The 27,789-nt window shown below is 39.3% G+C and overlaps 1 protein-coding gene across 1 annotated transcript; it reads left to right on the top strand.

The window, feature by feature from the left end:
• The first annotated feature begins 10,820 nt into the window (after positions 1-10,820).
• Positions 10,821-27,011, top strand: LOC125458132 (serine/threonine-protein phosphatase 2A catalytic subunit alpha isoform). The gene is made up of 7 exons (XM_048543036.2): positions 10,821-11,160; positions 21,390-21,599; positions 22,886-23,059; positions 23,453-23,542; positions 23,628-23,789; positions 25,152-25,270; positions 26,161-27,011. The coding sequence occupies exons 1-7, from the start codon at positions 11,059-11,061 to the stop codon at positions 26,231-26,233; spliced, it is 930 nt and encodes a 309-aa protein (XP_048398993.1). The 5' UTR covers positions 10,821-11,058; the 3' UTR covers positions 26,234-27,011.
• The last annotated feature ends 778 nt before the right edge of the window (positions 27,012-27,789 follow it).

The following is a 27,789-nucleotide window of genomic DNA, read 5'->3' as shown; positions in this document are numbered from 1 at the left end:
GTCAACATGCATTATTAGCTCGTACTCTCCATCTATATTACTTCTCCGCTAACTTTTGCCTTTTTATTGTGGATACCTTCACCATCTCGCTCCTATTCTAACCAGATGCATCATGACTTGCTATGGCAACTGCTCTGCACAGAGCCTACAGAGAGTTGTGAACATAGCCCAGGCCATCACACAAGCTAACCTTTCACCAATTGACTCTATCTGTACTTCTTGCTGCTCCGGGAAGGCAGCCAACATATAATCAAAGACCCTCCCAACCCAGTTATCACCTCTTTCAACCTCTTCTGTTGGATGGAAGACACAAAAGCTTAAAAACACATACCAACAGTTTCAGGAGCTTCTTCCCCATTGTTATCAGACTTCTGAAAGGTCATCTCAAAATTTTAAATTCAATACCTTCTCTGCAGCTGTAATATTGTATCCCTTGCTCTGTTCAATCACCCTGAAGCACTTTGTATGGTATGATCTGCTTGTACTGCACGCAGAACGAAATTTTTCACTGTACGTGTGACAATAATAAATCAAATCAATCAAACACTTTCTCCTTCTCCTCCCCTTCTACAGCATGAAACCCATCACCCCTCCACCCTGCCTTTAGTTCTGAAGAACAGTCATGTTGGGAGTTGAAACATTAACACTGCTTCTCTTTCTCTCCACAGATGTTGCTTTTCTCCAGAACTTACTGTTTTTATTTCATATCCCCAGCATCTTCATTATTTAGCTTTAGTTTTACTGTCTACATTCACTATTTTAGTGATAATTAAAGGTTAGAACATTGGAACAGCTTCCCTGCTCTTCCTTCAATAGTGTCACAGGATCTATAGCATCATTCTGGTGCAGAAGCTTAATGCGTCAAGGAAAATTGGCATCTGCAATAGTACAGCCCTCCCTCAGTTTTGCATTCAAGGGACAGTCTAGATTATAGTGATGGTAGTGGAATGCCATCTTGAACCCAGGATATTTCTGACTGAGAGGTGATGATATTATCACGGAGTTAATCTGATATCCAAGTATAAACCAATATAAGCATTACAAAGTTTAAAAATCATTAAGACTGCTATTTCCACAAGAAATATCATTGTAAGAAGGTGGATTTGGTGCCATTCAGACTAGTCATCGAAGCATGCTAAATTGAAATTCCAATTCTCCTGCCAGAATTATATGTACATATTACAGGAATGTAGAAATAAATGACTACCGATTTGAATTAAGATATTTGGGAAGTTACAATATTCCCTCTGTGTAATTATTGAACTTAAGTATAGCTTGCTGTGAAGTGTCCAGGATTCTGAGGGAAGCCTTGGAGCACACTGCCAACATCAACCCCAGCGAGTGTGATCAAAGTTCCCTCCCAAACACCAAGTACTTTGCTTGAATTTTAAAATAAATGGTGCTGAACTGTGCAAATGAATGCAGTACAAACTAACTCCATTAAAGAATTTCAGTAAGCAGCAAAATCTCTTGAATTTGTTAATAAAGTGTAGCATTCACATAGAAAGCACAAATAATGTTACACATTAATAAATGCCCCCAACTGACTAAACGACAAACAAAAACTGAGCAAATGAGGAAGTGATACCCTGGCATAAGGACATTTGCATTTACTAAACAAATAGATAGTATAAACTAAAAATGCACAACAGTCATATTAGTGTTATATCAGATGGATGTGGAGTGAGAGGTGGGTTTAGTGAACATGGGTAGTGATTTTGGACTGTACAGTGGCTACAGAAATAAGACCTTAAGAAGTAGGAGCATTAGCTTGCCATTCAGCCCATGGAGAACACACAGCTGTTCAATGAGATTATGGCTGTTCTGATAATCCTCAACTCTGCTTTCCTACCTTTCCCCCATTACACTTGCTTCCCTTTCTGATTAAAAATCTGTCTATCTCATCCTTGAATATACTGAACAACCCAGCTTCTACAGCATTCTGCAGTAGAGAATGCACAAATTCATTACCACCTCGGGAGAAAATGGACAACCCCTTATTCTGAGACTATGCTTTCTTGTCCTAGAATCTCCCACAAAAAGAAACAAACTTTTTGCATCCAACCTGTCGAGCTCCTGAAGATTCTTTATGTTTCAGTGACATTGCCTCTAGTTCTTGTACACTTTAATGACTACAAGGCCAACCTACTCAACCTCTCCTCATAAGACAGTCCCTTCATAGAAACATAGAAAATAGGAGCAGAGGCAGGCCATTTGGCTCTTCGAGACTGCTCCACCATTCAATATGATCATGGTTGATCATCCAACTCAAGGTCCAGTTCTCGCTTTCTCCCCATATCCTTTGATCCCATTAGGCTGAAGAAATACATCTAACTCCTTATTAAAACATTCAATGTTTTGACCACAACCATTTTCTGAGGCAGAGAAATCCACAGGCTCACCATGATCTGAGGACAAATATTTTTCTCATCTCAGTTCTAAAATGCCTACCCTGTATCCCTATACTTTCTCTGGACTCTCTGTAATGCCAATATATCTTTCATTAGTTAAGGAGCCAAAAACTGTTCACATTGTTCCAGCTGTGATCTGGTAAATGCTTGTACAATTTTAGCAAGACATTCCTATTTTAATAGTCGATTCCATTTGTAATAAATGCCAACATTCCACTTGCTTCCCCTATTATATGCTGAATTTGTATGCGGGTATTTTGTGATGATGGGGTGAAGGCTCCCAAATCCCTATGTTCTGTTGCTTTATTCAGTGAGTCCCCACTTAAATAATATTCAGCTCCTCCATTCTTGTACCACAGCGTGTAACCTTATATTTTCCCTCATTATATTCCAATTGACAAGTTTTTGTCTATGCAATGAATCAATTTATATCCCTCTACAGATTCTTGGGGTCATCCTCACCCCTTGCCTTCCCACCTATTTTTGTGTCATTTGGCAACAGTACAATCACTTTCTTCATCCAGGTCATTAATATAGATTGTTCCCCCAGTAGTGATCCTTGTGGCACTCCATGAGTTACAAATTGCCATTCTGAAAATACAACTCCGCTCCATCATCCCAACTCTGTCGTATATCAGTTAGCCAATCTTCGATCTGTGCAAATATACTACATCCAAAACCATGGCTGTTAACTAATTAAGTAGCCTAATGCGTGGGATACCTTATGAAATGCTGACTGAAAATCCAAACATATTATATCTACTGCTATTATCCCACTTGTTACTTCCTCAAAGAATTCTAATAAATTTGCCAGTCGTAATTTCCCCTTCAGGAAATAATGCTGACTCTGTTCGATAATATTATAAATTCTCTACTATTGCATCCTTGAGAATATCATTTCACAATAACAATATTGTGCTAACAAGGTGTAGAGCAGGATGAACACAGCAGGCCAGGCAGCATCAGAGGAGCAGGAGAGCTGGCGTTTCCGGTCTGGACCCTTCTTCAGAAATGGGGGAGGGAAAGGGGGCTCTTAAATAAATAGAGAGAGGGAGGCAACGATAAAAGGTGGAGAGAGGCACAGATAGGTGGAGACAAGACGGACAGGTCAAGGAGACGGGGATAAAGCCAGTAAAGGTAGGTGTCGCTGGGGAGTTGGGATGGGATTTGGTCGGTGAGGAGGGAGAGGCGGGTAGGTGGGCAGGAAAATGGACAAATCAAGGGTGCAGGGATGAAGCTAATAGGTAGGAAATGGGAGTGGGGGTTGGTCAGTGAGGTGGGAGGGGCGGATGGGTGGGAAAGAAGACAGACTGGTCATGGAGGTGGGGACAAGATGGGCTGGTCTTGGGATGAGGTCAGGAGTGGGGAGATTTACAAGCTTCAAAATCTCCCCTGTGTTCATCCAGCTCTACACCTTGTTATCTCAGACTTCAGCATCAGTAGTTCCTACTATCTCTAACAGATATTGTAATAACTGGCCTATGTTTTGTTACCTCCTTACCTTTATAAATAAAGGTATTACATAAGCAGTTTTCCAATCCCCTGGGACTTTTCCAGAATCTAAGGATTCTTGGAAGATTATGATCAATGCATCCATTACCCCTGTTGCTACCTGCTTTAAAATTCTGGGATGTATCCCAACATGTCCATGGGACTGGTTAATATTTAACTCCATTAAATTCCCTTGCACTTTTTTCTCTAGTGATACTTATCCTTATTTCCTTTCCTCCTTTTGTCCCTTGACACAGCCTTAGATTTAGAGGGGGTCAATTTAGAATGGAAATAAGGAAACATTTCTTCAGCCAGAGAGTGGTGGGCCTATGGAATTCACTGCCACAGAGCACAGTGTAGCAGGACGTTAAATGTCTTCAGGGCAGAGATTGATAAATTCTTGATCTTGCAAGGAATTAAGGGCTACGGGGAGAGTGAGGCTAAGTGGAGTTGAAATGCCCATCAGCCATGATTAAATGACAGAGTGGACTCGATGGGCCGAATGGCCTTACTTCCACTCCTATGTATTATGGCCCTATTATTCAGTAATTGTGCAATGCTAATTGAGGGGTGATAGATTTAAGACAGATGTCAGAGACGGGTTCTTTACTCAGAGAGTGGTAAGGGCATGGAAAGCCCTGCCTGCCAATGTAGTTAACTCAGCCACATTAGGGGCATTTAAACAGTCCTTGGATAAGCATATGGATGATATAGTGTAGGGGGAGGGGCTTAGGTTAGTTCACAGGTCAGCACAACATCGAGGGCCGAAGGGCCTGTTCTGCACTGTATTGTTCTATGTTCTATTAGTGTCTTCTACTGTGAAGACTGATGCAAAATATTTATTCAAAAGAACATTAGAACAAGCAGCAGGAGTAGCCAATTTTGCCCCTTGAGCCTGCTCAATCATTTAATATGATCATGGTTGATCTAATCTCAGCCCCAACTCTACTTTCCTTCCAACTCTCCATAACTCTTAATTACTAACTAAAAATCTGCCTCTCTCCTTAAATTTATTCTATGTCCCTGTTGATACCGCACTCTGGGGTAGTAAATTTCACAGGCTCACAAACCTTTGAAAGAAGTAATTCCTCACCATTGTACTAAATGTGCTACCTGTTATCCTAAGACCAATGACCTCTCATTCTTGATTGCCTCACATGAGGAAACATCTTTTCTCTGTCTGCTTTGTTAATGCTCTTCAACATCTACTCCACCTCAATTAGATCTCCTCTCTTTTTTCTAAACTCTAGAGATTATGAGCCTACAATGTTCAATCTCTCTTCAAAACACAAGTCCCTCATCTCTGGAATCAGTCTAGTGAACTTCCTCTGAACTGCCTCCAATGCAACTACATTCCTTCGCAATGGGACTAAAACTGAATGCAATACTCCAGGTGTGGTCCCATTAATAGTTTTTACAGTTTCAGCAACACCTCCTACCTTTTATACACTATTCCTTTTGCAACAAATGCCAAAATTCTATTTGTCTTCCTTATTACCTGTTATACCTACACATTAGTGTTCTGCAATTCATGTGGATACCCAGATCCTTCTGTACTGAAACACTCTGAAGTTTCTTTCTATTTAGATAATAAGTAACCTTTCTATTATTCCAACCAAAATGTATACCCTACACTTTAGGCACATTAAAATTAATTTGCCAAATTTTAGCCCATTCACCTAAACTCAGCAGTATATCCCTGCTCTTATATTTTAGCCCTCCTGAAATAAATGCTAACATTGCACTTGTCTTCCTAAATGCCAAGTGAATCTGCATGTTAATCTTACGAGAATCCTGAATTGGGTCTCTTAGGATTTCTGAAGTTTTTCCCATTTAGAAAACAGTCGATGCTTCTATTCTTCCTACCAAAATGCAAAATCTTGCACTTTGCTACATGGTATTCCATTTACCATTTATTTGCCCTCTCCCCTGGCTTCTCCAAGTCCTTCCACAGCCTCCCACTTTCTCAACACTACCTGTGCTCCACCTATCTTTGTATCATCTGCAAACCTAGCAACATTGCCCTCAGTTCTTTTGTCCAGATCATTAATCTATAAATGGAATAATCATGGTTCCAAACTGGCCCTTGTGGAACTCCACTAGTCACCAAAAGCCATCCCGAAAAGGACCCCTTTATTCCCATTTTCTGCCTTCTGCCAGGTGGCCAATCCTCTATCCAATTATTCTTGGAAGATCACCACCAATGCCTTCACAATCTCTTTGGCAATGCCCTTCAGAACTCTGAGGTGTAGTCCATATGGCCTGGTAGATTTATGCCTTCTTATTCTATGTTTAGCTTCCCCAGCACTTTCTCCTTAATGATGGCTATTACACCCACCTCTGTCCCTGACTCTCTTGAAGTTCGGGTATGTTACTGGTGTCTTAGAAATCATAGAAACCCTCCAGTGTGGAAACAGGCCATTCTGCCCAAAAGGGCTACACCGCCCCTCCAAAGAGCATCCTACCCAGACTCATTCCTCCACCCCTGCATTTCCCTTGTCTCACCCACCTAACATCCCTGGACACTATGGGCAATTTAGCATGGCCAATCCACCTACGCTGTACATCTTTGGACTGTGGGAGGAAATCGGAGCACCCAGAGGAAACACAGGGAGAATGTGCAAACTCCACACAGACAGTTGCCCAAGGCTGGAATCGAATCTGGGTGCCTGGTACTTGAGGCATCAGTGCTAATCACTGTGCCACCGTGCCACCCTACAGTCTTCCACTGTAAAAACTGATGTAAAGTATTTATTCAGTTCCTCCATCATTTCTTTGTTTCCGATTACTACTTCTCCAGCCTCATCTTCCAGCAGTCCAATGTCCATCCTTGCCTCTCTCTTTAAAAATGACTTTTGCAACATTTTATATCACTAGTTAGCTTAGCATCATATTTCATCTTCTTCCCCACTTGTTTCTTTCTTAGTTATCCTCCTTCTGGTTTTTGAAGGCTTCTCAGTCCCTATGATTCCCACTAATCTTAGCCAAAATTTTTGTTAGATAATAAAATGTGAGGCTGGATGAACACAGCAGGCCAAGCAGCATCTCAGGAGCACAAAAGCTGACGTTTCGGGCCTAGACCCTTCATCAGAGAGGGGGATGGGGGGAGGGAACTGGAATAAACAAAATTTTTGTTTTTACTTTTGCTTTTCTGCTGTCTCTGACCTCCCTTGTCAGTCATGTTTGCCTTGTCCTAGTCATTATCCTTGTCCTCCTCAGTGTGCTTTTTCCTTTCTGGGGATGAATTTCTGCTAAGACTCCTGAATTAACCCCAGAAACTCCAGTCATTGCTGCTCCACTGTTTTCCCTGCTAGGCTACCTTTCCAATCAATTCTGGCCAGCTCTTCCGTTATGTCTTTGTCGTGACCTTTTTTCAATTGTAATATCAATATATCTGATTCAACCTTCTCTCTCTTAAACTGCAGGGTGAATTCTATCATATTATGGTCACTGCCCTTTAGGGGTTTCTTCCCCTTAAGCTTGCTAATCAAGTCTGCCTCATTACACATCATCAAATCCAGAGCTGCCTATTCTCTAGTGAGCTCTACCACAAACTGCTCCAAAAAATCTCTTGAATTCCATGAATACTTTTTGTTGGGATCCACTGCCAGCTTGATATTACCAGTCAACCTGCTCATGATGTCCCCCATGATTATTGTTAATAGCATCTTTCTTACATGTTTTTTCCGTCTCCTGTTTATTTTCTGCCCCATATCCTGACTATTGCTAGGAGGCCTGCACGTTAGAGTCTTTCTTTCTTCACAAATTGTCAACTCTAACCCCAACTCAGATTTTGGAAAGATGGCAGCAAAGTAGGACGCTCCACCTGGAGCCCCTCTGCTCCACCTGTTCTTTTTCTTTCTTTTCAGCAATCCTGGAGCAGTGTGCAGAGAAGCAGTCCCTGAACAATGCGAGGGGAAATGAATCCCAGAGCAGCGTGAGGGGAAACAAGTCCTGGAGCATGTGAAGGGAAAGGAGTCCCGGAGCAGCGTGATCGGAATGAGTCCTGGACCAGTGCCACTGGAAGCAGTCCCGGAACAGCACGGGGGGAAACAAGGGCTAGAGCAGCACTAGGGGAAACGAATCCCTGAGCAGCGCGAGAGGAAGCAGTCCTTAAGCAATGTGAAGGGAAATGAATCCCAGAGCAGGACGAGGGGTATGAGTCCTGGAGCAGATGAGCGCCGGTCGGAGTGGACTGGAGGCTTGGAGCAGAGAGAGGCAGTTGTTAGACTAGGTATTCTGACCACATGCTGAGCTGCTGCTGTTTGGAATTTTTTATTAGACGGTAATGTCAATTGTTTAACTATGTCATAACTATCACATTTCTAATTTTTTTGGACACTGTAAGTAGTGCTAATACTTTTCCTTTTATTCCTGTTTTATGTTCAAGATTTGTACCTATGTAATTGTAAGATGGCGCCATTCTATACTTCTGTACCGGAGTACATGTGACAATACAAGATATTCTATTCTGTTCAGCCTTTACATCTTTAAACTCTATCACTAGAGTTATATAGCATGAAACAGGCCCTTCAGTCTAACTCGTCCATGCTGACCAGATATCCAAAATTAATCTAGTGCAATTTGCCAGCATTTGGCTCGTTTATCTCTAACCCATCTTATTCATGTACCCTGGATGAACACAGCATCCAGCCTCACATTTTATTATCTTGGATTCTCCAGCATCTGCAGTTCCCATTATCACTATTCATGTACCCACCCAGATGTCTTTTAAATGTTGTAATTGTACCAGTCTCCACCACTTCTTCTGGCAACTCATTCCATATACACATACGACCCTCTGCGTGAAAGAGTTGTTCCTTAGGTCCCTTTTAAACATTTCCCCTCTCACCTTAAACCTATCCTCCCACCTCAAGCCCCAACCCCATCTCCTACCTACTAACCTTATCCCGCCCCCTTGACCAGTCAGTCCTCCCTGGACTGACCTATCTCCTTCCTACCTCCCCACCTACACTCACCTTTACTGGCTCCATCCCTATCTCTTTGACCTGTCTACCTCCTCTCCACCTATCTTCTCCTCTATCCATCTTCTATCCACCACCCCCTCTCTCCCTATTTATTTCAGAAATCCCTTGCCTTCCCCCATTTCTGAAGAAAGTCTAGGCCTGAAACGTCAGCGTTCCTGCTCCTCGGATGCTGCTTGGCTGTCTGTGTTCATCCAGCTCTACACCTGGTCATCTCTTATACCTATGCCCTGTAGTTTTTAACACCCTACCCTGTGAAAAGAACTTGGTTATTTACCCTAAAAAAATTGCCCCTCATGATTTTATAAACCTCTATAAGGTCACCACTTAGCCTCGGATGCTCCAGTGAAATTAGCCCCAACCTCTTCCAAAAACCCAAACCCTCCAACCCTAGCAACATCCTTGTAAATTGTTTCTGAACCCTTTCAAGTTTAACATCTTTCTTATAGCAAGGAGACCAGAATTGAATGCAGTATTCCAAAAAGGCCTTACCAATGTCCTGTACAGCGCAACATGAACTTTCAACTCCTTTGCTCAATCAATTTAACTTCATTTCTTTATTTATAAGGCAACCCCATTCCCTCTGCCCATCTCCTGTCCTTTCGACAGGATGTATATCCTTGGATATTTAGTTCCTAGCCCTGAATCCCTTGCAGCCACACCATGCCTACAACATCATATCCAATTTCCATCTGCACGACAAACTCATTTACCTTGTTTCATATACTGCACGCATTTAAGTACAACATTTTCAGTCCTGCATTCACTGCCCCCCTTCTCATAGTTGTCCCCTTATCTGTTGTGCTTGGAGTTTCATTCCTGACGCTTTCCATACTCGCTGTCCTGTTACTTGGTTCTGGAAACTTTAATGGCCTCTGCAACTTTGAACACCATCCCTTAAAATTTTCTATAACTTGCCATGCAACAAAACCCACCCCCACTTCCCTCAGTTTGTTACTTTGATCATAGCTGAGCTGGTTTCCGGAAAATACATATATGATCCAAGCATAGAATCACATACCTATTCACTCATATTTTATATTGTGGTCTGTTAGACTAAACCACTTTTGTTTAGCACCATTTTACACTCCTTCAGTCGAGTTTACTTCCAATCATTCATTAGATGACAATAGGCTAGATTCTTTTTAGGCCATATAGTGATGAGTGACTTGTTGGCCTATACAATAACAATGGACAGTGGTGTTGAACCTTACAGTGACTGCAGAAAATGATGTTGAACTATATAGTGACCTTTGGTATGTTGGTCTATACAGTGACCATAGACAGTGATGTTGGACCATACAGTGACTGTAGATGGTGATACCAGGCCATACAATGACTGGGACAGTGATAATGGACCATACAGCGACTGTAGATGGTGATACCAGGCCATACAATGACTGGGACAGTGATAATGGACCATACAGTGACCATTGACAATGCTGTTGGACCATACAGTAAGTGTCAAGAGTGATTTTGGACTGTAGAATGGTCATAGACAGTGAGATTGGACCACTCAGTGACCATGGACATGTTGGTCTACACAGTGACAGTGAACCATACAGTGACCACGGACAGGGATGTTGCACCATCTTGTGACTAAACAGTGATACCAGATATACAGTGACTATGCACAGTGACGCTCGACTATACAACGGCATGAACACTGACAGTGGACCATATAGTGACCATGGACACTGTCACGAGATCATATAGTGACATGGACAGTGACACTAGACTATATTGTGACATTGGACCATAGTGACCATGCACACTGACACTAGACGATAGGATAGAGTTAACATGGACAGTAATAATTGACCACACATCACTCTATGCCGCTGCGACTGTGTTGGATCCGTGCACATGCGCTATCCTTCATGCTCCCCTTTCCCGGTTGGGGGAGGGAGGGGAAATGCACGCGCCTGCGCAGAGCTCATTGCAGCGGGGCGGCGGCCATTTTGTGGGATAGAGATCCAGAGCCGGAGGGAGACAAGGGGTTTGATCAGCTCCCGACGGCTCAACTACCAACGATCTTCACAAATCTTGTTCGGCAGTTTTTTTAAAATAAAGGAAAACTTATACACATTTTCCAAATTCAGGGTGATAAAACTGCTCCTTGATAAAGATCCGTCCTGTTGCTCCAGCGGGTACTCGGGTAAAAGGGAGCAATGGATGAGAAGGCGTTCACCAAGGAGCTGGACCAGTGGATCGAGCAGCTCAACGACTGTAAACAGCTGACCGAAAGCCAAGTGAAGACGCTATGTGAAAAGGTGAGGCCGCTAAACCAGCTCTATCTTAACCCTCCTCGGCGAGTGGCTCGGTGACTGGTCGCCGTCCCCGGTGGGCGGCCTAGTGCGCGATCCTCGGCGGAAAATGTCGGCCGCCTCCGGTTAGCGCTTAACGCGGCTTCCTCACTTGGGAGTTCCTTAACCCTGGCTCTGAAAAGAATGATCCGCCGAAAGCACGAGAAACATGGGTTTGTTTGTCGATGGCTCTGAGGTCAGGGGGAGCCGGCTTCTCTCTGCCGCAGAAAGTCGGCTTTCACGGCAGACCGACCTAAAATGGCGCCTTCCGGGACTGAGTTTCCAGCAGCCGGAGCCCAGCAAAATAAATCCCGTTATTGTTCCAAATAATGACCATTAAATACACCCATTCTCTGTCCTCGCCTCATCCCCAAATAGAATATTAACCATTTACCGTATGTCATATCTCAAGTGTAGACCTTTTTGGAACTGTTATTTTTATTTTCGTTTTTGAGTTCTGTGTGATCTTGTAAAATTGTAATGTATCTTAGAATGGTATTATAAGTGCGATATTAGTACTGTTACTCATTGAGTATTTAATCCTTTTTTTGTGTATAACTAATGTTACGGAAAGTGTACTGTTTGAGTAGTACGTAACAGCAGAGAGCAGCAAGAAGCGTCTTGAATGGATTGAACTGATGAAAGAAAATGGCATTTTGTATTGGAAGTTGTGTAGCACAGTTGCTTTTGGGTATTTCACTGAAGTATCGGTGCTAATGTCAGGTGTTGTTTTGAGAGATTTCAATCATTTTGTTATGATTGACGTCTTTGTAAATCAACTATTTTCGTACCACTGGCTGAAATTTGGGAGTAGATCATTCTTTAGCCATCGAATGCCTTTCCTTGGTTTGTCATAGTCTTTTGAAATTACACCATTAAGCAACAATGGTGTACAGGAAGGTGTGTGCTGTAACAACAAATTGACGTCATTGGATGGAATGCACATGCTTGCATTTTCAGTCCATTGTTTTCTTAGTAACTTTGAAAACCAATAAAATCAGCTTTTTTTTGACTGCTACCATTCTGCAATGTTTATCATGCGTTTGAAAGAAAAAGTCCTTAACAACATTAAATCTAAAAGTACTAAAAAATTTGACACCAACTCCTAATGTGGAATTCCAAAGTCAGAATGTGATTGGCTGCCTTAAGAATGCAAGTCTCGATCACATTATCAAATTGTTCAATTGTGTCATGAATTTTGTTTGATCATTAATATGATTGAAAGTTATATGTAATTTGAATTAACTGGATATTCCTTTTGGAGTGGCTTTGTCATTTTGACTTAAGATTTTTTTCTGTCTATCTGTAATTAGCAGTGAGTTCAAAAATTACTTCTGACCTCATTAATTCTAGCAGTCAAGCTTAGAAGTTGACCATTTAATGTTGACCAGTTTTCTCCAGTGTATATAAGTTTTAAATGTTTGGATTGACACATAGTTACTCTTATGGTAAAATGTATCTGTGCTTGGATGGTAGAAAATGATACGATTAATAAAATCAAATATGAATTTCCTCACTGACCAAAATGGTGAAATTCCTTCACTTTGCTGTTCAACCAAGACTATCCTCTTTCCGCCCCAGCACCCCCCCATCCTCCTCCGTTATGCAAAAAGGTAATGATTGACTTGTGACCCAACCTTCAGTTTATTCAGATTATACTAAAGGGGATTCCTGAGATAGAGGGCAAAGACTGTTAAGGAAGCAAAAGTGAGATTCTATAAATGGAGACTGGAAATATTCCAGATATTTCTAATCAAGCTGATCAGGTGGGACTTGAATCTGTGTCCTCTGGCTCAGAGGGTGGGACAGTATCACTGAGCCACAAGACTTGCACTGGCAGTATTGCATTTGTAGTCAGTGAGCACACGGTAATAAATGATTGTAACCATGTAAGTTAACACAGGCAGCAGGGTGTTTAGTGACCTTGTATTCGTGTGGAGTAGAACTTGGGAGATCATGAGTACGTTGGAATATTAATAAAGGCATGAAAGATGGTACAGTAGCAAATGAGATAAGGGTAATTTTAGATTGTTATGAAGGTGGGAAATGTGGTTGCACAAATGCAAAGTTGCTGGAAAGCTCAGCCGGTCTGGCAGCATCTGTGAAGAAAAAAGTGTTAATATTTCAGGTCTGGTGACCCTTCCTCAGAGCTGGACCCAAAATGTTGACTGTTTTCTCCTTCACAGATGCTGCCAGACCTGCTGAGCTTTACCAGCAACTTTGTTTTTGTTCCTGATTTACAGCATCTGCAGTTCTTTCGGTTTTTACAATGTCAGAAGCTTAGCTTGGGAATCAGCTGCATTTTAGTGTTGTAGTACCATGCATTGCTACTCTTCAATATAACAAAAGCAAAATACAATAGGTGCTGCAGGAAATCTGAAACTGATGTAGAAAATGCCAAAAATACAGAGGTTCGGCAGCATCTGTGGAGTGATACAAATGAGTTTTTCTGGTAATGTTCTTTCCGGCGGACAGATTTTCGTTTAAAAACTTGGTTTTAATGTTGCAGTGCATATTTGCATATCCTGTGGGTAAATTTGTTATGTGGCTGCCCAGGTGAAACATGGGATATTGGTGTTGATGCTAGCTTCAATTTTTGTTTTCTGCTCGCTGGCAGTTTGATTCCCTTTATCGAGGCGGGAAGAAATCTGGTGATCTGCTGACATCATCTTGTTCTTCACTCAAATAACCTATTTTGCCATAAGACAGAAATAAATTTTTTCCAAGATAGATTCCAAAACGTGGAGCTGTAGTAGTGTAATTCACGGTATGGTATGTGTAGATGGCAAGACCAAATTTGTCACATGCCGAAGACCTAAAGAACTCTTCATGGAAAGGCTCAGGTTGACAGGCTGTGTTGAGGGGAATAGAAGATTCATAGACTTGCCCTTTAATGTGCAGAGAATTAATAAATTAGAGGGAAGTTGCTACTAAAACTGAATAGGTTGAATTGATAGAGGCGACTATTAAAGTAAAGATTTATTGAAGGGAAACTATGAAAGGAACTTGGGATGGCTAATAGGCATTTCTGTTTAAATGTTCAGTCACTAAAGTTCTGAAAGCAGAAACTATGCTTGGAAATTTGAATCTGAGTATTGAATCTTCAGAGGTGAATCTGTTTATGTATTATGGTATGAAGAAAAGTAGATTTTTAGACAGCCTGTAGTTAAAACATATGGTAACAAAATGTATTGCATTCTCCATAAGTAAGATGAATGTAGGTTATCAAAATAATCCTAAAGATTGGAACTTAATTTAATGATCATTTGAGAGATTAACAATAGCATTGAAATTGATAGTGTGTCAGGAAGAACTTCCTACCAAGTGTACTGAATTTCTAGGAAACGTATTTGTCAAGGTAGTGGATATTAGAGGAATGATTGCTTTCCATCTTTGACATCTACAAAAAGCATCTAGAAACATTGAAAGTAAAGGCTGTAAAAGCCTGTAGCTTCAAAGAGCAGTATGCCAAATGCTGTTACTTTTCCATACAAATTCATATTTTTTAAAAAGTAACACTAAATTTTGTTTGGTGTAATTTCAAAATGGTGAGATGCTGTGCCTTTGCATTGGTTTCAGATTTGAATTGACATTGTGTTATCTTTAATGTAGCATAGGAAACGTGTGAACCTTAATTTAACTGGCAGTATTTATTCTGATGAGAACTGAAGTTGAGACAGGACATTTTCCATCAGTTGTTTTGATTTACTAAAATGTGATAATTATCAGAAATGAGGCTTTTGATGTAATTTGTCTAATAGTCAGTGTTTTGTGCCTTTGTGTTGGATTTAATGGTGTATTTCAATTCAAGAGAGAGTGAAGAGCTTGGGATTACACATGTTTTGCTTATTTTGAAAAATCTGAGTTTTACTGAGCCAGCAATTTTATCTCTATAGACATAAAGGCTAGAAATAAAGAGGAATGTCATACTTTTCCAAAAATTTCAAGATGTCAAGATTATTTGACATTTGGGAATGGTAATGTGTAGTTATGTCAAAAACTGAAAGAACTGCAAATCTGGAACAAAAACAAAAATTGCTGGAAAAATTCAGCATGTCTGGCAGCATCTGTGAAGAAAAAAAAATCAGTTAATGCTTCAGGTCTGGTGAGCCTTCCTGTGTAGTTATGGCCTGGGCTAGTAATTACGAGAACAAGCTCAGTCATGGACACTGGAGAATTGGATTGTTTTAAAATCTGGGTTTTGTGTAATAATAAGATTGACCTTATAACCTAACTTGTTTGCTGTTAATCTTTGGGGAAATAACTTTATCTTTACATGGTTCAGTCATTCCATGATTTTAGTCCTAAACCATTTTGATGACAAAGACAGAAATTGCTGGAGAAACTGAGGTCTAGCAGTATCAATGGAGAGAAAGCAGAGTCAAGTTTCAAGCCCAGTGACCCTCCTTCAGAATCAGTTTGGTGAAGTGGCCTACCAAGTCACTATTCCTTTGTGATTCAGGTCTTCGAGGAAATACTCATGAAATTTATAGATAATTTCAACATTACTGGCACTTCAATTACAAACAAATAGGTAAATTCCTTTTCAAGTTTTTAAAAATTTCCCATTCCACTCACCTCCTATTTGTCCAGTTTTTGTCTGTTGTCTTGCTCCATCATTATTACATGTTCACATTTCTTAAATTAACTATTTGGTCCTTATTTCAGTGCAGTTTGTACAGCAGCTTACACTTGTGAAAGTGTTTGTGAATACAATACCATTATTGTATCTAGCGGTGGAAACTAAAGTCATGGTCTACTATGAATTTATTGCTCTTTCATTTGCTCTCTCTCCATCTTCCCCACCCCAAAACAAAATGTTATCCCTCAATGAGGGGAGAACGCGTAAGTTATAGTTTAATGCTAAGTTGCTCAGGTGTCAGCAGGGTTTGGGGATATTGTTACCTTTAAACTGTAAACTTGCACAAGTTTGACCCATTTTATAACTAGGGACCGTTGAAAAGTACCCAATCACTTAAATTGGCCACAAACAAAAGGATTACAATGTACATTCATTGAGGAATTTTGTCCTGCTGTGTCGTGCATGTGGATTTTAGACTTCAACCCAAGAGGTGCTACATTTTGTAGAGATGTTAAATAAATACCTTGTCTGCTTCTCATCGTGAAGTGTGCGAGTTGGCAATCACGTTCATCCACTTTAAACTGACCGCCTTAAGTAATTTAACATGCAGATTGCTTTGTGGAATCCTGAGACTTGATGAATTGCTCCACACATATTTCCAATCCATACTTCCTGAAGAAACACTACATGGAGTTGTCTTTGAATCCATGTCGTCAAGTTACCTCCAATTTTAAATAATGTGGTGTCAGAGCAAACCCTCAGCTGGTTGCATAACTGTGTCATGGGGCTGAAATAATAGATTGTTTGCAGCATGACTGAAAGGTAACCAAAGTGGTTGAACAGCAGTGATAAAATGTGGGCCTGTGCTGCTTTTTATGCTGGGCCAAGTTAATGCTAATTGCATGCATGATTTAAAAGGCCTTTGAATCAGGAGCTTGTATCAATGATGAACATTAATTGAAGTAAACTACTTATTTTGGTAACTTGATCCCCTACAGTGTAGAAACAGCCCCTTTGGCCCAACAAGTCCACACCGACCCACAGAGCGTCCTACCCAGACCAAACCCCTATAACTCTCATAATCTACATATCCTTGAAGACGACAGGCAATTTAGCATGACCAATCAATCTATCCTGCACATCTTTGGACTGTGGGAGGAAACCCACGCAGACATGGGGAGAATGTGCAAATTCCACACGCAGTCGCCCAAGGGTGGAATCGAGCCAGGATCCCTGGTGCTGAGAGGCCCACAGTGCTAACCACTTAGCCACCACCCCATTTAATTTTATCAACTTCGAAGGAATATGATCGAATCACTATTATTTTGAAGTTTTGTGTCCTTTTAAAATGAGGTTACTATTTAAGCAAGATCAAAAATGCAAGCATGTCTAGATGTTTTTCTCTCTTGTAGTGATGGGATTGGCAACCTATTTTTGAATCAGAGCTTTTTTTATATAAGAAACTTCCTGGACTAAAATGTTTTGAGGGCTGCAGGATGCAAATTTGGCATTTCTAAACTAGATACTTGGCATTTCTCAAATGTATTTTGGTGGAATGTGTAATTTTACGTAGGTAAAAAACAGGTTTAAAAAAAATTATGTACCTAATGAAGACTGCTCAAATAGGACCTTTTGACCACTGCCAGAAGGGCAGGGGTAGCAGATATACGGGAGCACCACCACCTGCAAGTTTCTTTTCAAGCCACTCAACATCCTGACTTAGAAATAGATTGCCAGTCTTTTGCTGTTTCTGATCAAAATCCTGGAATTCTTTCTAACAGCACTGTAGGTGTACCTTGCTAAATTAACAGCAGCAGTTCAAGAAAGAAATTCACCACCACCACCTCATTGCAGTTAGAGATGGGCAATAAATGCTGGTCCAGCCAGCAGAGCTCATATTCCCAAAATTAATAAAATTGAATTATCCCATTTTTTGACATTTTGTTTAACTTTAATATTGCCCATATTAAGCTGCATAGTTATGACCAAAGTGGTTGAGCAGCTGTGATAAAATGTGAGCCTGTGATTTTTAAAAAAAGTTTCTCATTTTAAAAATGTCTCTGCTATATTAGAAATAATCATAATCGCAGCTATAAAACCACCTCCATGAACTGCTCATATAAATGCAATCCAAGTAGAAATGAGGTACAATTTGGATATTAGCAGGCTGCATATTGAACACCCCTGCACGAATGGATACTTAGAAAGCAAGAGTACAATGTTATTTTTGTTGAAGGACAAGAATAGGGATTGAATTGGATGTGTCTTGACTACTGCAGAGGAATTTTTTTTTGGACGACAGGACAGCATCCCAACAGAAGGCATAGCTGTAGTGCTCATATTAAAAGAGTCATTTGCAATGAGGTGTAAGTCAACCTGTTGGTACCACCTTCAGAACACTGGAACTGCCATCAAGCAAAGAATGAATCTCATGTAAATTAGTGGAAATCATCTCCATTAGCAGAATCTGCATAATACACACTGTTCCATTTGATCTGGTCTACTCAACAGCAGGATTCTGCTACTCAACCTGGTACAGGAGCCTTCACATGAATATAAGATATCCACATCTGGGAAATCTTGATTATTTTTGGAATATTGAGACCACTCATCTTGACCCATTGCTCCAGCATGCTTTTATAATTCTGTTTGTTAAGGTCTAGTGGTTCGTGCTGCATTATTATTTGTAAAAAGGTTCTGATCCACATGTGATATCAGTTCTCACTGGTTGATTGTTAATACCCTTCATAATGATATTTGTTCAAAAGCTGATGAATAATGTGATCTCACCATTCTTTTTTAATCAATGTAACTGATGTAATTTGAGCTGCATTAAATATTTAGGGTAGTAGCTGTTTCCTTGTAACTACTTCTTGAAGCTTGACTCAATTAGGTTCTCAGTTGTTTTAATTATTTTGATTTGGCATAACTGATTCTGATCAACTGCAAGAAAACTGATAAGTTGTTTGTTTTGTGGTTGGATAATGCATTGCCACAATCAGTCTTTTGACTGCAAATCAGAATCTTAAGAATGTGATTGGACTTGAGTTTTAACTGATGGTTGTATAGTTTTTCAAATCTAAGTGATATGAACCCAAGTACTCCTTATGCAGTGGCCTGCCACAAAGATTTAAAATCGTTTCCAATAATTTGTAGATATCTCAACTAGCAAATGTAACCCTTCTAATTTATGCATTTATGGGGAGCAGCTCTTTTCAACCCTATAAGACCATCACTTTTTTAACAGGTTAAGTACAAACAAATAATGGAGAAAAAGAAGTATAATATGTTTACCTATAATGTAACCAAATTAGAACACTTGAACTTTAGCTGAAGCTAAATTCTGTCCTTTAACATGGTTCTTTGGAAATTGAGAGATGAAGTTTTCCCTGGCCCTTCAGAATCTCTAAATATTTTATATTAAATAAAATGGAGCCTTTTACTAAAACCAACTGATTAAAATGTACTCAAGTTATAAATTCCAATAATATTAGGAAAATTGTAAAATATTGAATAATTACATTTAATTGCCATGAGTCTTAAGTTTTCTTTTAGAGTTAATCAACACCAATTAGACAGACTTGACTGTTTTGTTCTGGGCAACTCGCATGGAGTTTATTGATGCCTAGTAAGATGGGATAATCGGATTTATTTTCCTCTTGAGAAATGTGCTAATTTCATTTTGTCATTTAACTAAAAGCTGGTAAAACTAGCCGTGCATGTGAATAAGCTAATTGAACAATATTTTCCAGCGTTTTAGAAGTTGAGTTTCTTGATCTATTAAGTATCAGCTGATTCTTTAAGTTTTATGTATTGGTTATGCCATTGGAAAATGCATATAGCTGCTAGTTTACAGATGGTTGATTTTTATAGCCCCATGGACTAACTTGTTAATTTGTAAACTTCTTCAAATTTGCTCAGTAATTTTTATCTGTGATACATAGTTGACTTTTCGTAGGAATGGTATTGTTTTCATGCTGGTTGTGAATCTACTGTTTAGGAGTTTAGAATATAGCTGAGATGTTTCAGATTTAGATTTGGAAATTCTACCAGGGTTTCCTTGCATGTAAAATACAGAAAGACACTAGCTTGATAATTTTCTTCAAGCGTTCATCTGGAAATGCCAATTCATTCAGGTACTCTAGCATGAATTGAAACCTTTTTTGAGGTAGTTTATTCAGGTATCGTCTAGTGGTAGATTTCCTGAGAACTGGTTCGGGTTTTGTACCAAAAAGGAAGAAGGATGTTACTTCACAGTTCTTCAGATGAGCTGTCTTCTATCGGCCACAGTGATAACTTTTAGTGATGGAAACGTAGGAGCTTTTTGGGAAAACAGGCATGTGTATGTGGCTAGGTGAATTAAAAAGCAGCAAAGGAAAAGAAAAGAATGGATTTACATAGTGCTTTAAAGTGCTGTTATTGCTGTTGCTTAAAAGTGCACTCAACAGTCTAACAGTAATGTCATAACCTAACTAGAAAATCTCTGGTGATGCTGACTTAGATAAATATTGCCCTTAACACTGAGCATAAGTCCCCTTTTTTTCAGTACAGTACTCTTCCAACTTTAATTTCTGTAGTCACACTTTCAAATGAAACATGAATCCTGAACTTTGATTGACGTACAAGTATGTTATCAACTAAGCCATGGGTGAAAATAAACTGATTCTTAGAGTATCAAATCAATTATCCGGTTGGCATCTATGCAAAGCTTCATATCATGATTGAATAACTTTAGCCAACGTGGAAGACTAAAAATATTCATGAGTTGGCAATTTTGTGCTGTATCTGACTAATTTTAGAATTCTAAAAATATTCATGCCAGTTATCATCTCCTTTTAACTATCAAATATTTGAAGGTTGAGATGTGCAGTATCTGTGGAAGTGGTTGGGAAGGCTGTTTCTGTGGTGTATGACTGCATGCAGGAATCCTCAAATTGGAGTATAGTAAGTGAAGAAAAAGGCATCTGGCACTCAATGTTTAAATGTACATAATAGCAATTGGCATCCATGTTTTAATTTAAAGGAATGAGTAATTGGTTGTTGGGTGGATTGAATTTATTTATATCATTCTGGATTTGTTGCTGGCAGGGAAAATTTGTTTTTTGTCTTTCTATCTGTGTCTATAGAGAAAATGTGCAGCCCAACATGGGGATTCATGATATGAGTGGTGTAGTGGAAGAGCATACCAGTGTACTGGCGTAAGTTTTAAAATTAAAAATGATGGTATTCACCATTTGAGAGTAAATAGTAGTAGTAATAACCATCAGTTAACTGTTAAAAATGAAAGATCAAAATGTATCTCTGTTCTCTGTATCCAAGAAATTACGAATTTTGAATTCACTTAACCATACCAAAAAATAGTATAATCAAAAATCAATATCTGCAGGCAAAAATCATCTATCTGCGATTTTAAGCCTATTTTTAAACTTTTTGTGAGATTCACATTTGTGAATTTCATCATTCATGAGACTTCTCAGAAATGGAACCCTTGCAAATTTGGAGAAATGACTATGATTTTGTAATTTCATTATTTTTGCAGTTCAGAGCATTGCTTTATGTAGTTGTGCAAGTATCTTTTGAACTAATTTCCTCTTCAATTTTTTTTTTCTTTAAGGCTAAAGAAATTTTGACGAAGGAGTCAAATGTGCAAGATGTGCGATGTCCTGTCACAGTCTGTGGAGATGTTCATGGGCAATTTCATGACCTTATGGAACTTTTTAGAATTGGAGGGAAATCACCAGACACAAATTATCTTTTTATGGGAGATTATGTTGACAGAGGTTATTATTCAGTTGAAACAGTTACACTCCTTGTAGCTCTTAAGGTATCTGTAACCTTTGCTTATAGTGTTAAAGTTCAAACATTTTCAAATAGTCTATGAAGTTAGCTTTGCTGTATGTTTTGGGAGATTTGACACTACTAATTAAGTTGCTGCATAAATTCCTTGAAGTATACTGAAGATTCCGGATTTACGAATGCAATCCCGAAAAGAGGTGTGATTTTAAAGACCTAACACACACATTTCCTGTACTTGCGATTGGTTGCATTACATTGTGCAGCATTGGTATAACGAAATAGAATTTTACGTTTCAGGAGGCCATTTGGCCCTTCATATCTGTACTGGTTCCCATTTACAGATGCAAAAAATTAGCGAGGTGCAGTAAGGAAAATTTTGAAAACAATGTTTTCAGGATACTAGGACTGGAGATCATAGGCTGTGTTTTGACTTGTGCACGGACTCTAGAATGGAACCCGCTCGCAACCCGGAGACTGCCTGTACAGTCATTTTGATAATGGTCTGTTTTTCCATATTTATTTTTGTTATAGTATTATGGTGCTTTTGGAGCAGTGTTTCCTCATATGTTGTATTGAGTTTTCAAAATATAATTCTTGGGTATGTGGTTATGGCGACAAGTTTCTGTTCTCATTTCATTATAATAGGGAGGGGTGGAACCTTAGATGCAGGCCATTTTACCATGTTCCATGTTATGTTTATGTTCTACACATAATGCATCAGATGTTTTAAAGCGACTGTGTGTTGATATGGCTGTTCATTGTTCTATGAATGATTTTACTGAGAGCTCCAATTCTCTATTTTAGTGTTTTGTCTCCTTTTGGCAAGTTGCCTGTCTAATCCACCAGTATGGAAACTCTACAGTGGAGCTTTCTTTCTTTCCCTCCCTCCCCCCTGCCCCAAAAAAGGGGTTATTTAGATTTCCATGTGATGTTTAGAAGTGATAGATGACTAGTATACTGTCACTAGAACGAAACTGCTTTCTAATCTCTGATGCCTTCTAAAACTGTGACCATTATCTGTACATCAAAGTAACTTGCATGTCTGCAGTTGAATGTAACGGTCAAGCCTTTGCTGCAGTGTAGTGATTTAGGATAACTGAATGCTGATAAATTGGTTTCTTCATGAAATTAGTCTGCCTTTTGGAGATTTGAAAAATAATCTTCATTTTTAGGGTAAGAGGGTTGTTTTAAAAAGTACAGAGGAACTTAGTTTGCCTATGTTTATTAACTGAAGAAATTACAGCACTTGTTTTTACTGTCACATTAAATGTTAATGTCGGTGGCTTTACTGATATAAAAATTATTTTGTTTTAGGTGCGTTATCGTGAACGTATCACAATACTTAGAGGGAATCATGAAAGCAGACAAATTACACAAGTATATGGTTTCTACGATGAATGTCTAAGGAAATACGGAAATGCCAATGTGTGGAAGTATTTTACAGATCTCTTTGATTATCTTCCACTCACTGCCTTGGTTGATGGCCAGGTGAATAACTTTTCAATATGTATGTAAGGTCAGATGCTGAAGTCTGTTTGAGTAATAGTGGTGTTTTATGCAGCCTGAAAACTTAACATTGGTAGTTAAATAATTGTGCGCGAAAGGAAGAATATTAAACTAGCTTCTCTAACTAATGTGATTCACATGTCAACATTGGACGATTCATTACAGTTTCTAAGAATGCTTGCAGCAGTGCACTGGCCCCACCCGTATCTGATATTAACAAAATGTAATTGTCATTTGCTGTAATTTTGAAAGCAAGCAAAGTTATTTATATATAGGTATGTAAGTTTGTGTTAAGTTTTGAAAGCTTAAGTAATATACGTGTTCAGACTGCTGCATGTCTTAAAAATAAACGCTACTGCTTTTTGTTCCCAATAGATTTTCTGCCTCCATGGAGGCCTTTCACCTTCTATAGATACTCTGGATCACATTCGAGCACTTGATCGCCTTCAGGAAGTTCCACATGAGGTATGCTTTGAGAATTGTTAGTATTTACTGTCAGAGTGGCTAATGAAAATTTTTTGGTTCTAATTTCTTTACCTCTCATTTTCAGGGTCCAATGTGTGACTTGTTATGGTCTGATCCAGATGACCGTGGAGGTTGGGGTATTTCTCCTAGAGGTGCTGGCTACACCTTTGGTCAGGATATTTCTGAGACATTTAACCATGCTAATGGCCTTACATTGGTTTCACGGGCTCACCAGCTAGTAATGGAGGTAAAAGGCACATGTTAACATTTTAATATGTACAAAGAGAAAATCTTGCATAAAGTGATATGACGTTGTATTATGCCCATAATGTAAGGAAGTGAAACCAGACCCTTCAGTCAATAACAAATGATCTGTCAAGTCTTTATGGTACCTTTTTGGGGGGGTGGAGTCTTTTCTGTTGTAGACTTGCAGGTCCAGGACCTCAAACAGTAAGGTAAGTAGGAGATGAAGGAACTGGAGAGAGCTTCCCATGATCAGTTTTGATGAATGAATTACTGCTGGTAAAAGCTAACAATCTCGGATGAATGAGGACAGTCCAGATCGTGCAGAATTCCTCTGAGAATTGAAGATGCCACCTGTGGTTTGGATAGTCATGTGACTTGTTGAAATGGTTCTACTCTTATTTTGACTCATAGTGCACTGGAAATCAAGTCACACCATTCCTGGAGTTATCACAAAAGTGAAAAAAAAAGTTTTAAAAGTATCCAAGAATCCCCAGAATACCTGACTTTCAGACCTAGACTGCTAGGGAGCACAGCTGGTTTCTGTATAGCACAACAATCAGTTCGTATCACAAATAAATAGACTAGAGATTCATGTAAATTGTTGGTTTGTAATACTAGTGATTAAGCTTTAATCACCTTATATCTTCCAACCCCGTAGACATGCAAGCACAAGCAAACAAATGGGGTAAATAGTTTATGGGCAGAGGGGAAAACTGGAAAGAGATTTCTGTGGTTTTTGTTCCCACTGAATTGATCTAACTCTTGTTGGCCAATGGGTTGCTTCAGTTGTCTGTCCTCTGATGCTTCCACTGCTTGTTAAGAGACACAAGGTGATCAGTTTATATATATATCAGCTGTTGCAGAAAAGATTAACTTGTTTTATTCAGATTTAGTGAGTTTTGACTGCAGGGAACAGAGCATTGCTTCCAAGCTGGGGGAAGACCTAAACACTTCTCTCTCCCATTCTGTTCCCAGCTCCGAGCTGTTCAGTTACAGTTCGTTCAAACAGTTACATTTGATGCTTGGCATGGGTGTCAGGTCACTTTTCAAAATTGCAGACACCCTTTCAAAACAATGCTCTCATTTGTCTCCAGTTTTTAAACGTCTTTAAAAAATCCTTACTCCTCAAATGTATTCAGTCTAACAACAGGAGTGACGCGACTACATTGGCTCTTGATGTTTATTTGGAGTTTCAAACAGTGGTCCTCCGCTGATGGAAGTTTGGTTCTTTAAGATATTTGCTAATGTGTATGCTTAGAGTCGTTGAACAGATGAACATTCCCATTCCATGTGTTTTTTTATTGCATTGCAGTAGAGTCTCTGAATCAATTTTGCAAAATGTTAATAGAATTTTTGCCAATAGGGTTACAACTGGTGTCACGATCGCAATGTAGTAACCATCTTCAGTGCTCCAAACTACTGTTACCGTTGTGGTAATCAAGCTGCAATAATGGAACTTGATGATACTCTTAAATACTCTTTGTAAGTACTTGAAATATTAAATATTGTTATTTGTGAAAGCTGTGTAAAGACTACTTCATCAGTAAAATTTTTAATCCATTGTGAATTTTGAATTACCCGTTTTGATTAAGGTGTAAGTTGTGTAAGAGAATGGACACTCCCTGGGTGAAAGCTGAGATGATTTTGAATATACTAAATACTATTTTGAATTGCAAACTTGCTCACCAGCTAACAGTTTCAATACCTTTAATTTAGTTCCATAGTTGTTTTTTCTTGTGTTCCCCAAAGCACAGCTGTGGGAGGGCTAATTTTTACATTAAGATACCTCCAATGTATCTTTGTCTGAGAATTGTGACTTCGGGTGCCGTTGTTCCTTACTTGCTCACTACTGCGGGGGCGGGGTGGGGAATCAATCACCACTTACATTAAAGCTAAACATTATGGTGTTATGACTCACACACTCTTTGCTGGCTACTCCTTTCTAGGAATTGCAGCCCATAGCCATTTGGCATGCCCATCTCCATACCCACCCAATTTGCTTCCCCCTCGTTTCCTTTTTTTGGCCCAAGACTCCTGAATTAATTGGTACTTCTTTCAGAATTTGGATTAGTGGAACTTTTAACCTAAACATCCACATGGCTTGACGTTGTTTGTTAGATTTGAGTACATGTATTTCCACGTAAACGTTGCTCTTGCTTTTGGGATGGAAGGAATGAGGCATTTTTTTCCCCTTGTTTACTTGTTTCCCAGTCTAACATCATAATGCCACATGGTCAGATTTGGGGCTTGTAACAGTCAGAATAATATTTGCATCATTCTCCTTGAAGTATTTGAAGCAACTAATTTTAAGTTTTACTTATGGTCTGTACATTTTATCATTCATAAAATGTTTGTTTTTCCCACTTTGATAGCCTGCAGTTTGATCCAGCACCTCGCAGAGGTGAACCACACGTTACCCGCCGTACCCCGGATTACTTCCTGTAAAATCTTATGTACAGTATTGCCATGAATTAAAAGTTGACCTCTCAAAATTGGAAGAGCAACAGTAACTTCAATTACAAAGAAGAGTCTCAAACATTCAGAAACCTGCCTTCACGGACCAAAAGACGTGCCATAATAAGTACAAACCACAGTCTGCAAATATCACATTGTTCTTTTTGAGCACCGGTTCATCAATGCATGCTGATGTGTGAAAGTTATGGGTTAAGAGCCATGGTTTGAGCCTAGGCCTGTTTGTAGACAAGTTACTTTTGCTTTGTTCCAGAGATTGCAGAGATAAAGATGTAAACATTAAAAACTGCACCTCGTGATAATTTTTCTTTTAGCTATAGCGTTACTAAGCATGACTTGTAGATAACAAAAAAATAGCAGTAAACAATCAATGGAGCTTAAAAGAACATTCGGAAGTACAAAGGCCTCTTTATTTGTGAGAGTACTGAAATCTTGTTTCAGGGAATACTGTTTAATTTAATTTCTGTCTCTAATGTTTTTCCCTTATTTTGTCTTTGTATCCATATCTGTTTAGTTGTATGAATCAAATCATTCATTCTTTCCTCTTTAAGGAATCATGTCAGAGGTCTGCTACTTGTTGTTTTTCATAATAAACTTGTGACCTAAGAGTTGAAATATTTCAAATTTTAATTGTATTTGGGATTGAAGAGCAAATGCCTTTATGTAAAACGCGACACCAACACATTTGATTTTATAAGTGTATGTGCTACAGGCTCCAGGTTAAAATAATAAAGACTGAAATTAGAGGTTATTTTCTGCATTTGAGAGCAGGCCTACCAGACCCATGTGCATTTCTTCAGTATCTTGATGGAGCATGATTAAAATCTGAGAAAAAGGCATAACATGTCCGTAAATGTCCAATGTAAAGTTATGTAAAATGACTTTCCATTGACGTCTGTAATTGCTTTTGGTGTGTATTGCAATTCGTTTTGAATCACCAAGATCACAGTCACTTTTATACTTCCTCCTGCTTTTCTCAAGCCCAACCCTTCAAGTTTTCTCTGGTAATTTATTGAAGGGATTGATGTCCTAATCCAAAAACAGAATGTTCAGTTGTTACTTTATATCAGGCCAGCACAATCCAATCTCAACAAAAATAACCAGTTTGCCTAGAACAAGAGATTTGCCTCTGCCTGTTTTGGTATTTGTGCGAGTTTTTTTTTCGTTTCTTAGACTGTTGTTCATGGCTATAAGAGCAAGGCTTTTTTTTTGTTTTGGTTTGCTTTGTCAGGTAATTCATTCATGGGACCAAGGAATTTTAGTTGAGGTGCCATATTCTCCAGTGCTCTCTTTCTTAAAACTGTTTGTGGCTGGCCCAGTAGGTGGATTGATTTATTGTGTATCCCTCTCATTCTCTTAGCACCTGCTCTTGTACCACAATATGTTTCTCTCTCATGGGAACTTGGATAAAGACATCAGGGAAAGCTAGGCGAGCACATCAGAAAGTTGTAAAGGTTATGCTAATAGAGCAGTAGCAGGAAGCTTGTGTGCAGCATGGGCCAATTGAGAGCGCCTATTTTTGACCATGC

Source organism: Stegostoma tigrinum, chromosome 13 (assembly GCF_030684315.1).
Source record: "Stegostoma tigrinum isolate sSteTig4 chromosome 13, sSteTig4.hap1, whole genome shotgun sequence".
In the NCBI taxonomy this organism is placed as follows: Eukaryota; Metazoa; Chordata; class Chondrichthyes; order Orectolobiformes; family Stegostomatidae; genus Stegostoma; species Stegostoma tigrinum.
The sequence above is the reverse complement of the archived record's forward strand: the minus strand, read 5'-3'. Positions and strand labels throughout refer to the sequence as shown.

Bases quoted from the DNA above. Each gene is read 5' to 3' on its own strand.
- LOC125458132 (XM_048543036.2), top strand. From the start codon at position 11,059: ATGGATGAGAAGGCGTTCACCAAGGAGCTGGACCAGTGGATCGAGCAG. The intron at 21,600-22,885 runs GTATCTGTAACC...ATTTTGTTTTAG, and splicing joins CACTCCTTGTAGCTCTTAAG to GTGCGTTATCGTGAACGTAT. The intron at 23,790-25,151 runs GTAAAAGGCACA...TTTTGCCAATAG, and splicing joins CTCACCAGCTAGTAATGGAG to GGTTACAACTGGTGTCACGA.